At 50.2% G+C, this 13,004-nt stretch overlaps 1 protein-coding gene across 8 annotated transcripts in view; it reads right to left on the bottom strand.

The window, feature by feature from the left end:
• Nucleotides 1-13,004, bottom strand: part of Apba2 (amyloid beta precursor protein binding family A member 2) — a 237,316-nt gene that overhangs the window by 3,822 nt on the left and 220,490 nt on the right. For all 8 annotated transcript variants that reach the window (XM_087594359.1, XM_087594383.1, XM_087594393.1 and 5 more), the window contains 5 exon segments: nucleotides 12,581-12,667; nucleotides 10,486-10,671; nucleotides 6,963-7,142; nucleotides 5,759-5,971; nucleotides 4,565-4,684 (listed from right to left, as the gene is read on the bottom strand). In XM_087594359.1, coding sequence (XP_087450485.1) covers nucleotides 4,565-4,684; nucleotides 5,759-5,971; nucleotides 6,963-7,142; nucleotides 10,486-10,671; nucleotides 12,581-12,667 — 786 coding nt within the window.

The raw sequence follows: 13,004 nt of genomic DNA, 5'->3' as shown, positions 1-13,004 counted from the left end.
AAATGGCATCCAGAGAGGCCAGGGAGAAGAGGGAGAGATTTATGCACAGGGAAGAAAGGCACTGGGCCTCACACATCCCAGAAAACATGGTTGTTAGTCAGGTTAAAAAGGCTGGAGGAGAAGCCATCATAGAGAAGCTACAGTCAGACCTAAGGGTCTCTCGTGAGCCTATCCCCCAACCTCAGACACCCTGGCCTGCAGGAGTGAGCTCCTGGGAGCACTTGCTAGCCACCCAGGCATCTGGGGACAGTACTCCCACACCCCCTGTCCTGGCTATTCTTGGTCGTCAACTTGACTACATCTGGAATAAACTAAAACCGAAGTGGCTGGGCATGCCTATGAGGGATTTTTCTTCATTGAATTATTTGAATTGGGAAGACCTGGCCCAAATCTAGATCTTTTGATGTGGGAGGATCACCTTAAATCTGAGCCACACCCTCTGGTGGCAGCCTCTAGAGAAGGCCTGGAAGAAGGAAACTTGCTCTCTGCCTGCTTGCCCTCACTTTCCCTGGGAAGTTCACCCCTTCACTGTGTTAGATTCCTTCCTCATGATTCCAGCATTCCAGTATAAGCTGAAGTCCAGCTGAGACATCCAGCATCGTGGACTAAACAAGTACTGGATTCTTGAAATTTCCATTCAGAGGTAGCCATTGTTGGAATAGTCAGACCATAAGCTGTCAGCCACTCTAATAAATACATACATACGTAATGCATACATATGTGTGTACATACTAATTAGAATATATGTGATAGAGAATATGTTATACACACATACACACATATTATGTATACATATGCATATATATGTATGTATATATATGTTGTGGATTGCCCTGGAGCTGTTTATATTTTGATGCTAATTCTGCTTCCCTAAGAAGGGCTGTCTAGTCATGTACCTAGTACTCAGGTGACTTCATCAGAACCTTCTTTCCATTTTAACTTATAAAATAAAGGCGAGAGCTGGTGATCGGGCAGGGGAAGAGAAGGTGGAGCTGAAGAGTTGAGGAGAGAGGGGGAGAGGAGAGAGAGGGGGTCAATGGAAGAGGAGAGGGTGGAAGGAAGATGGAGCTGAAGCGTGTGGCATGGAGAAACCACAAGTTATAAGGGATCTCCTAGCTGGGGAATAGAGTACTGCAGTGGTAAATCTGCCCAATCTAGGTACACAGCTTGTATTCAAGTTAACTGAGATGTGCGGGCTTATTTGGGTTGGAGAGGTTACTGCAATATATATGCTTCTCTAGAGAGGTTACTGCTATATATATTTATATATATATATATATATATATATATATATATATATTTCTCTAGAGAACCCAGACCAATATATCTCCCTAGTGTTACTCTAGCACCCCAAGCCAGGGTCACATCTCACTGGCTGGGTCTGAAGACAGTAAGACTGGTCCAGAGGTATCAATAGTCCCCTGCCAAGTTGGAGAGTCCAGGTGGGCTGACCCCTAGTGCTTCAGGGCCTACATCTCATATGAGAGCTTCTGTGGCTGGTACTTTCTCAGTCTGACGACATTAACAGTCCAGCTAATGTCTCATGGTTTTATGACATTTTACAGGTCTTCAGATTTAAAGGTAGGAAGCTATGACACAGGGTCAAGCACCCTAAAAGATCAGATGCCTGCAGAAGACATGGGTGCAAGTGCTGGGAGGAGCCAGGCTGTCTTCCTCATTTATACATGACCTTGCCTTATTGACAACTCTCCTTGGGACCCAAGGGTGAGCCCCAAGTCCCAGTCAGAAATGTGCCTACTGTTTGGTAATGGCTCACCCTGTATCAAAGCACTAAGTTCAGGGCTTCCTCATCCAACCTCTGCTTGGCCACGTCCATAGTCAACTCTCATCTCCCTCATCGCCCACACAACCAGAGAAGCTTAAGCCTACTGCCACAGGCTGCCTCTGGCAGCCCATGCCTCTTGTAGTCATTTCTTTTGTGGGCTTTGAGTAGTTCCCAAAGCAAGGGGAGAAGGGAGCCTGATGTGATACCCACAGTTTGACCCTCTCAGTTCTTAGGATCCTCCCTTCCTGGAAGGAGGCATGTGTCTTGGCTGGGACATGAAAGAATATTGATGTCACAGCCCAGGGACACTGCCTGTGTCAGGCCACCGGGAGTGAGTCCAATTACCATTCGAGATCCTAGATACTAAGTGATGAGGATCCAGAAGAGCTGTCAGAGCATGAGGGACAGCCTGTACTCACCACTGCCTAAGAAGCTGGGGCCAGCTCTGTCCCACCAGGGCTCTTCTTACCAGACTGCCTACACTAGACGCAAGCATTAATCATTGACTTGAGTCTTTTTCCAAAGTGAGGTAAGGATATTTTGTGATAATAACAACAGGTTCTTTGAAGATCTTGAACAAGGTGTTGCAGGGTGGTTCGAGGATGTTACTTTGTTACAATTCCTTGCGGACAGTGACTTTTGGAAACTAGAGAAAAAGGATCAAGGGGGAAAGAAGGCAAAGAGGCTTGTGCCTTAGTAGGGTGTCTGCTGGGAGGTAGACTCCGGCTGTGGATTACAAGGCTTTGGGAATATGGAAGCAAGGAAGGGGAACAGGAGACGCCTGAGACGCCTGAGGGAGCTGTCACATACATGGTGCTGTTGGCTCTCAAAAAAAAAAAAAAAAACACCCAAAAACAAAAAACCACAAGGCCCCCACTGTAGGGGCCTCTGCATGCTCTAACAGCTCGGTATGCACTCTAGGGAGCCTCCAAGCTGAAAAATTCTTGACTCCTTGGAAGATATCATGGGAAGAGAAAGGGGGCTCCATATGGAAATAGCCTTAATTGGGTCATCTGGGGCCCGTCTGCAAACTAATGCTTTCTACTTGGAGTGGATGAGGCTGCCAATGGAAAAAGCACTTATGCAAAACCAGCTCTGAGGTAGGCAGGCTTCTCCAGGAGACTCAGAGTGCATAAGGGGATGAGCGGATGCTCCCTTCAGCTCAGTGGTGGGCAGGGGGGTAGGGGGGTGGGTGGGTAGGGGGGTGGTCAGCCACTGGTGTGGCTGATGGAAGGACCTAAAGCCTTACAGGTAACTGAAATCTTAAGTCCTAGAGAGAAACATATCAGTCCTCTTATACCAGTCCCACATGTCCCCTAATCTATGTGTGTCCTCCACTGATACCCCAACATCCACTCACAGCCAAAGCAGGGCCTTCATGAGTTTTGATCATTTCTTAGCCAGGAAAACTGGGAGGGTGGGACTCAGTGGCAGGTAGGGCTGGGTGCCTACTGGACGTCCCAGAGTTTCAGTCTCACTTGACCGGGTCCTCATCATCACTACTAATTCAAACCCCGAGTAAGGTCCTGCCTCACCTTAAAACCTGCATGCCCACGACCTTTGGAGGCTAACAACAATTTGTACTCAAATTTATACATTTCCATCAACTCCAAACCCTTCAGAACCAGGCTTCTGAACTCTGTACCCCACATTTCCAACACCCACACCTCACTGTCCTCAACTGGCTACCCTCCATCCCACGGGCCTCCTCTGGGAGGAGAGTGTTGCAGGCCCTTTATACCTCCAGACCCCATCCCCACTCCTATCCCCCGCCAACATACACAGCTTGCCTTCTGCTCTGTCCCCTGAAGAAGGGCTCATGTCGCACCTGGCCTGCTACAGGGTCTTCCTTCTGTCCTGACTCCTCTTAATTTACCCCCTACAGCTCAATGCAGTCCCTTCCCCCTACTTGTTAGCGCATGTTGTACACAGGCATCCTTGCAGGCTATGTGACCCAAAGGAAAAGCAACCTGGACCTCAGACCTGTGACACGTCCCAGGCTCTGCAACCCCACAGCAAAGAGTGAAGACAATTCTCTCACGGGCGGTTGTCTTTCTAGAATGCTCCCCTGCTGTTTTTTCTTCAGGGCTGTTGGAGAGCACCCCCATCACCCTCTCTTCCTTACAAACTCTGTCCTCTCTCTGTAGCACTCAGCACTGGTTTAAGCAAACAGGGCTCCCTTCTGTACTTATTCAGTGGTAGTAGTGAGGCCCTTCGGGACCTTTGCAGGAGGGAAACCAAGGAGCCAGAGTTCATGTTGGCTGAACAGGTCAGAGAAGGTAGAGAGGAAAAGAACATATGCTTAGGATAAGCCAAGCAGGTAGATGCTTGGCCCAGCATCCCTTCCTGTAGAAAGGCCTCCTGTGTCCTTAACGCCTGCCGCAGAACCAGACACGGAGCAGGTGTTTTACACATGTCTGCTGAATGAATGAACAAATGTCCTGAATGAATGAAACAATGAAGAGAGAAGGATGCGTTTGTTGACCATGGTGTATGTGATGCCAGCATGTGGCTGTCTGTGTCCAGGCTACAACAGCTAGCAAGCCTTGCCAAGACCCCTTGCAAGTACGAACTGGATGAGAATAATCCTCAAGAGAAAATGGTCTGGGTTTAAGGGATCCCAGTCACACCCTGGCTCTTGGTCAGCATGCCCCATCTACTGGGGCTGAATGCTGGCCTAGAGAGCTCTCTGTAGGCAGAATAGCACTCCAGCCTTCAGTGCCCAGTCCCTACACGTGGGGTGGGTAGCCCAGGCAGGGAGTGTGGGGGTAGACTCACGATTCCATTTTGCACGCTGAAACCCAGCTGGTACTTGAGATCTGGACGTTTGATGAGGACTGTGGTGACTGGGGGACAGCTGACGATGTTGAGCTTTACCTGTGTTTGGTTCTTCAGGCCCTGCGGAACATGGAAGCAAGTCATTAGCTGGGCCCTAGTTTTCTCTGGGAGCACGCTAAGTAAAACGGAGGGGTTGAATGCCAGGGTCACACTCAGGGGCCTGGAAGGGGCTGTCACCAGATTCTACGCAAAAGAACTCTCTCAGTGTCTAACCAAATGTCCCCCTCTTGGGAGACATCCAAGAGGAACATTCCTGCTCAGTGAGACCCTGAGGAGTTGCTGGGGACTCAGGAGCTACAACAAGACAGGCAAGCTAGGAGCCAAGAGGAACCACAGGCTCTAGAGCAGACATGTCCTTCCCAGCAACCCAGGCCACAGTGGCTTGGCCTTTCATGGCCATAATTTAAACGTACTCAGAGACGGACATACATACAGGGCTCCCAGGAAACACAGCACAGCAAAAGCTAGGCTGGGCCTGTATATATGTCCTATTGGAAAGAAGCTTCTCCAGATAGGCTCCTAAAGCCCCTTCGTGTCACATTCTAGTCTTTGGAAAAGTCCCTTATGTTGGAAGAACAGTGGGACTTAACTCAGTTGCCACTACAAAGGGTGGGAGAAGACAAGGCTCACGGCGCTGTCACCAATATCAACACCAGCTGCCTTGAGTCTTGAACTAGGCAGTACGAAGACCTGACCCCACCTCCTTATGTTCCCTTTGCCTCAATACCTCCCAAAGACCCCAACCCACAGGCCAGGTAGTCAGAAAGAAAGCCACCCTCCCAGTACCTTGTCCATATAACACAGCTTCCAGGCTGCCATGACTTAGCACCTAGAAGTGTCTCCTGAAGGGTAGCCTCAGAATACCCCAGGCACAGCACACTGAGTCATCACTCTACTTACAGAGGTCCGAGGCACCTTGCCCAGAGTGAGATGATGACAGTCCCCTCTTCCCATGCTGGGGGAGTTTGGGTCTTCCTCTGACTTCAGGTATGTGCTAGTCTTAGGATCGGCTGACTGTGATGGACCCCCTTAGCGGGAGGGGAAATCTCTCTGGGCTCCAGTGTCAAGTGAGGGTTATGGATCAAGTGAGGTAGGGCTGAGGAGACCACCACCACGGTACCCCAGAACACCCACCTTGATGATACCCTGGCAGGTAGCGAGGGGCAGCCCCACCAGGCTGGTGCCATTGATGGACATGATCTGGTCGCCAATGCTCAGCTTCCCCGAGCGAGCTGCTGGGCCGCCGTTCATCATGTTCGCCAGGATCACAGTGGGCAGGATGGAGCCCCAGCCTGACTCCACGACCACCACACCCAAAATCTCACCCTTGTGCTTCTCCAGCTGCAGCTGTGGGGTGGGGGGTGGGGAAGGGACAGTGAGAAGGCCCACTTGTGGCCAAGCACAGGGAAAGACTTGATGAGATTTGGTCCTATGGTTCCTGTTCTGCCCTCAGGCAGAGGCCAGTTTACCTCTGTTAAGAAAGGTTTGGGTCTGAGAGGACTACCCTTCCTCTGGACCTTCCCTGCTCTGGCTTCCAACAGTATCCGGGACTCAGGAGGATTCTGGGAAATGAGAAGTAGAGTCCCCTCTCCTGCCACACTCAGCAGGAGGGCAGGACGCAAATGTAGCTCTGAGGCCCTGGAGCTCTCCCACCCACCAAACCCCATGAGGCCAGAGGATGGCTCTCTAGTGCCTGCTCTCATCTCCAAAGTCCTACACTTTTTCTTTGCTTTAAAAAAAAAAGCAATCTGCCACACAGTCAAGGAGCCAGGATCAGGCATGCACTCAACAAGGATCCAGGATAATTCGTTCACTCGCTCCTCTAACAGACACTTGGAAGCATTCATTAATTCTCTCAGGAGCTCACCCACTCATTCCAAAGCCTCCAGGGAAGGCTTCTGGGATCTGCTCCGGACTCTGCAACCAGCATTTTCAGAATTTCCCTTGCCAGGCTCCCTACTTAAAAGATGACTCCCATGTGCTTTTCAGAAATATCTCCATGTGCCAAGCCCAGTGGACGGTGGCAACAACATTAAAAGGCACATTTTCAGGGTTCTTGTAACTGATTGGAATCTGTCTCTATAGCAAGTATATCATCTCCATCTAAGTGCCTATCTCCAAGGCAGGACCAGGACATACCCCAAGGGTCCCCGCCCTGGACACACACTGGTGTAAGGAAGGAAGCCTCGCTCACAGTTTTGCCTGGTGAGCTGAGCTGAGGAGGCACTGAGGTAGCCTCCACGTCCAAGCCGCCTGGCCCATGTCTGAGGGGAGGGGTTTGTTTTGGAGAGCAGTGTCCAGAAGAGGAGGTTTTGGAGACCCCAGCGATGTGGCTTACCTCCTTGCAGTTCTCCGAGTTTGAGAAGTGGATAAGGTCATCATTATACATCTCCTGGGTATTTATGATATCACTGTATTCCTTCTGGCTCAGGTCCTCAGGGTTGATGCCGTTGGCCCTCAGGAACTCCTGGTAGGCCACACTGAAGGCCTGCCCAATTGACTGGGCTATCAGCTGGGCCTGTGGGAAGGAAGGAAGGTGTGCTAGACCCAAGCATGGACACACAGAATCTACTAGGGGCCCACAAGCCTTCAAAAGTGTCCTCGTTTGGGCTTAAAAGACTGAGGGACTGACTGAAGGAGTCACTCTGAGCTCTAGGCTGACGAAAATGGTCTGCCATTCTTGGGCCACCATGATGAGCCTCTCTGCTGTTCCTGCTACTTCGTGTCCAGACACGGAAACAAAGCAAGGTGGTTTTTTTTTTTTTTTTTAAATCACAGAAAATGGTGAAGTGGAAGTATTTGCTAAATACCAGACTTTAATGCTTTAATTAGAAACTGTAACATTTTTATTCCTATTTTGTTCTAAAAAATAAAAATAGAGTTGAGGTCCCACTGCAGCCCCAGAAGTGTCACATACATGGTTAACTGTCCATTTTCTCTCTCTCCAGAATGATAAAATTCAAATAGATGGAGGCTGGTGTGTGTACCACATTGCTACAGTACAGAAGGGTGTGCCAAGCTGAGGGCCACAAGAGGCATGTCATTGGGGGCATTACTCATTTCTTTGCCGCAGAAAGAAGCCTATGGAGGCCTGGGCACAGATGAGAGACAGCAGGGCCTTCCCACCTTCAGTGTAAACGGGACACTGGGCAAGCTCTAAGATGGACATCTCCTGGACCACACCAGACATGCTCCGAGCTGTGCAGCCTTAGGAAGGCACGGGACTTTTGGGAACTTCTCGGTGCATAGCAAAACAAACATTCCCTTCCTCCTTCCCTTCCCAACCCCCTTGCTGTTTGAGCTCCACTCAGTCCACGTCCTCCCTCCTCCGTTGTACCTGCCATTGAGGGGCCTCTGCAGGGTAACCCTGAAAAACCTTGGTTTGGTATGGTCTGAGATGGGAGGGGCTGGCTTCAATTCTTTTCTCCCTCTGTACAATACGTGATTTAAGTGCTTCCAAATGAACAAGCCCATCTGAAAATCAAGCTGCGCTGGATCACATCCTTGCATTCGGGGCCTTGCTTTCAGTATGGACTGAATTTAAGTTGAACTGCCTACCCAAACCAGGCCGGGAGCAGCTCTGAGGAAGGATGCTACAATGTTGCTCTTCCCACATCTGCACGTTAGCAGTGGGAGGACCCATCAACCACTAGGTGGCGCTGCGGGCTCAGATAAGGAAAGGAACTGATGCGGGAGCATTTGTGGGTCTCTGATAAACCTGCAAAGTAGGAAGTGAAGGTCTTAGAGAAGGGCCAGGGATGGGAGGGCCTGCCCTGTCTAACATCTCGGTGCTCCAGCCACCAAATCCTTATGTCTCAGCCTGGGAAAGGTGGAATGACCGCATCAGATGACTTTACCAAAAAAGCTCCAGACTGGGTTTTTCCAAGACCCACTTCCCATCCTCCAACCCACTCTTCTTGCTATATTATGCCTCCTCTATGGAATGCCTGGGAGACTTAAGTCAGCTACACACTTTAGAATGATCACTGTCTTCAAGAACAATCCACACGGAGCTGTGGAGTTTGTGCTGCCTGCTGTCCCCTGCTTTCCCCTTTTGTCCCGATCTTCCCTACCTCCCCTTACTGTCCCCACCTGCTCTTACTGTCCCCACATCTCCTGCTGCCTTCCCACCCTACCTCTTGCCCTTGTGTCCTTGTTTCCCTCCTGCTGGGACATGAGCCAACTCACAGGGCTCACAAGTTGAGGCACAACCTCGGCCCATCCGACAGGGGTTCCTTGCTTGTTCCAGCCCACAGCCAGGCCTGTGGGCATGGGCTGCTAAAGACCTCAGGTGACCTGAGGGGAAGGTGCAGGGGCCTTGGTACCTGGTGGTCTCCTGCAGGTGGGCTCAAGGTCCTAGAGCAGTCAGGAGGAGATCCTGCCTAGTACTCTCCCTAGCTCTGTCATCCACTCTTGCTTTGTCCCCAGAGCACTGAGCTTTACCTTACAGAGGGCTATGCAGGACTCAGCAGGACAAGGCTACCATCACGTCCTCTCTCTGAGCAGCTGCTGTGGGGTGCCTGACATTGACCGAGCAGTTTTCCCTCACTCCTTCACGGCTATGGAACTTGGGTCCTACCCTCACTGTGCCCCAAAGATGTCTGTGCCAGCTGAAGCTGGGCTCTTCCACAATCTGCACATGAGCCTTACTTGCTGGTTCTTGCTTGCTCTCCTTGCCTCTTGACATCTACCGCACTGGTTCTCTAAGACATCCCCAAACTCTCAACGACACAAACGTGTCTGTCTACCTGTCCACAGATCTCCATGCAATGGTGGGAACTGTAGGACTGTTCACAGACTGGTAGGTCTGTACAGGAAAATAAAAGGAACTATAAAACGCTCCGACTCGCTTTCAACTGATGCCTTAGAAAAAAGGTAACAGCTGTCATGCACGGTTTTGAACCTTGTCTTCAGATAAAGTTTCTATACTGGATTTCAAATCATGAAATATATGGATCTACACTGGGGCTTGTGAGTCCTCCTGTGACCAAGCATGCCTTAGCCCCACGGGAGATGGCTGCTGCCACAGTATTGCACCACTGACAAAGGCTTGGGATGGCCTCTTCATAGAAGGAATAGGTCAACAGAGAAAAGATAACAGCCCGACTGCAGTCTTTCAGGAAAGCTCGAGAAAGGTCAGCCTTCAAGGACCTCAATCAAGATGCTGGAGCTCCCCACCCCACCCCTACCCGTACCCCAAGGCCACCTCTAGTTTCTTTTCTATTAGAAACAAATATTTGTTTATTTTTGTTTGCTCGTTCTTTCTTTTTCTCTTTCCTTCCTTCCTCCTTTCCTCCCTCCCTCCCCCCCTCCTCCTCCCCCTCCTCTTCCTCCTCGTAGTTCTGGCTGGCAGACATGGTTACACTGTCTCAGCTTCTGAGGACCTAAGATTACAGCCTTCTTTCTACACCCCTAAGATGTCTTAGTGGATTGATGGTATTTAAAATTTCAAAATAAAATATTGTAACTTGTTACAGAGTAACAGTGTTATATGGCAAAGTGACACAGCAAAGGCAGAGTCCACCCAGCCTTGGAGCAAGTGCATCTTTCTGTGCAACCCTGGCATGTGAGCACGTGCATTTTAATAACAGAACTTAAGCAACGATGAACCCCATTTAAGGGGTGAGAGGCTGTATAGAATGCTTTCCCTGGTAATACAGTGGTTATGCATTTAACAGCTCTGGAAGCACCTCTCTCTGAAGGGAAATAAAACTGTTCACTCTATTTGGAGATGCAAGTGTGAGCTGAGGCACTGGTGCCTCTCCTGGGTTTGTCCCCTCGGGGTGGACTCTGGAGCTGAGTGGCTTGCTGGCTATTAGGGGAGGGGAAGTTCCTTCACCCAGGTCCTAGCCTTTACTTACATCCTCTGACTCGAACACGTGACAGATCATCTTGTACTGCTTCTTCCCTTCCTGGGCCCCAGGCGTGGTCTCGATGCAGTCCTGAGAGGCTGACCTGGGCATGCGGCGCCTGGCCATCAGAACCACGATGTTCCCAATGTCTGCAATGTAGGAGATGGTGCGCAAGGCATGGTCCATCATGGTTTCCTGTTGGGAGGAGGAGAGGCCCACATCAGGGAGCACAGAGAGTATTCACCACTAACAATCAGTCTGCTCTGGAGTTTTGTAACCTTGACCTTACTCACGGTTGGGGCCATTCACTCTACTGTGGAAGTCGGGGCTGTCCCACACACTGAAAGCTGGTAGTCATCCCTGGCCTCTACCCACTGGGATGCCAACACCAGAAATATCTCTCTGGTCATTGCCAAATGTCTTGAAGGGGATGGCATTTAAGTGGCGCTTGCTGAGAGAATCGCAGCTCTGGTAAACACAGTGTTTCATGACGGTCCTGGACAATGTGTTCTGTGTGATGTGGAGGTGAGGTTCTTCATCCTCAGAGAAGGAGCGGGCCTTGTGCTGAAGCCCATCTCCATCCCAATAACATAAAATGCTCTCACACAGGCTGGCTCTACACCCTCGCAGCTTTCCCGCATGGTGGCCTGTGATGAGTTTGTCACGAGTGAGGAGATGAAGTATCGAGCCAGCCTGCAGTCCTCGCTGAGTCTCCATAGTAGTCCCTGGCTGGGCCCATAACTCTTGACGTCTTTTGTCACTTGGCAGAAATCTCCTTGGGCATCTTGCCCATGACCCCTTCCTAACAAGGCTACTCACGAAGGCTCTGAAAAGCTAATCAGTTGGTCTTTTTGTACCTTTGTTCTCCTGTCGCAAAGGGAAATCTGGTGTTTCTGAGCGTCTGACCTCAGGAGCTCTTTTCTCTTGCACAGAATCTATCTCTCGTGGTGTGCAATGCATGCCTCTGTCTAGGCCAGAGGTTCTCAACCTTCCTAATGCTGTGGCCTTCTAATGCAGCTCCCCATGCTGTGGTGACCCCACCCCCCCCCCAATGAAACAAAATCATTTTTGTTTTCACTTCATAACTGCAAGTTTGCTACTGTTATGAATCATAATATAAATATCTGATATGAAGGACATCTGATAGGCAACCCCTGTGACAGGGTCACCCGACTCCCAGAGAGGTCAGGACCCAGGCTGAGATCCATTGATCTAGTTGGTAATTTGGTTCTTGCTAAGGTTATATAGGGGTTCAGCATCCACAGCACAGGGATGGGGCAACAGCCCAGGGACAGTGGGGGGCTAGGTCTTGAGCATGAGTGACACTATCCACTAGCAAAAGCTCCCAAGTCACCCCTCGCTCTGGTTCCTCATGGACAGAAGTTGCCTGACACTGCGGTGGCCCCACCCCCTTGGCCATGCCTGGCCACATCCGCCTCTACTCTCTTACAAGTTCCCACTCTCCAGCCAGTGTTCCAGTGCTCCATCCACACCAGTTTCCTGTTGACACCTCCTTCCAGTTCACTGTAAACTGTGACTGGAGTAAGCTTGTGGTTATTGATGGCCAGGTTCTCAGAGTCTAGTGGGAAAGGGAGCAGGGAGGATGCAGAGTACCGTTTCCTAGAACACCAGTCAGCAGTCGAAAGTGTGCTTCTATTTTAAATCACCAGTTTGTACTTTCCACATTGCAAGGAATGCTAGCAAGACCATCAGCTTCAGGATGAAAGGGATCCCAGCAAGTCTAGGGCAGCGTTTCTCAACCTGCAGGTTGCAACCCTTTCGGCAAACCTCTATCTCCAAAATCATTTACATTACGATTCATAACAGGAGCAAAATTAACAGGTATGAAGCGGCAACAAAATAACCGTAAGGTTGGGTGTCATACAACATGAGGAGATGTATTAAAGGGCCGTAGCATCAGGAAGCTTGAGAACCAGTAGTCTAGCAAGTCACCTCCTGATCCCCTGACAGTGCCCTTCCCCTGGGTGTAGAAGCACACTACTCTTGGGGACAGCTCTTCTGCAGCTAGATGGTTGCTCTCCTGAGGTCCCAGGTGTAGGGCTTGGCTATCATGACTCTGGACAGCTGTCTGTCAAGTGCTTACCTGTGTGTCAGCGTTTAAGACTTTGATCCTCTGGGTAGAAATGAAGAGGTCTACTTCTGTCAGTGTCTGAGCATCACCCTCAGAATTCTAAGAAAGAACAACACGTATGTTTACAACCCAAAGGTCCACCACAGTTCACTGCCTGACCCTCGGTGACCTGAGGTGACATGTATTCCAAAATGGAGTAGCCACAGGAAGCCTGTAGGCTTGGTGAGGAGTCCCCTCTGAAGACTCAGAAGGGTCCCCTGGCTATTTCTTGCTGGATTCAGGGACTGTCACCACATGCCAGGCACATTCTTGAGGCTGGAGACTCTAGGAAATAGGGGAATGTTCTCAAAGAGGTTTGACTCAGGCCAAGCCCTTCCGTTTTGCTTAAATGTTCACAATCACATGGATGCCACGGTCAGGCCTTCCAAAAACTACG

Source organism: Rattus norvegicus, chromosome 1, assembly GCF_021556685.1.
Source record: "Rattus norvegicus strain SHRSP/BbbUtx chromosome 1, alternate assembly SHRSP_T2T, whole genome shotgun sequence".
Taxonomy (NCBI): Eukaryota; Metazoa; Chordata; class Mammalia; order Rodentia; family Muridae; genus Rattus; species Rattus norvegicus.
The sequence above is the reverse complement of the archived record's forward strand: the minus strand, read 5'-3'. Positions and strand labels throughout refer to the sequence as shown.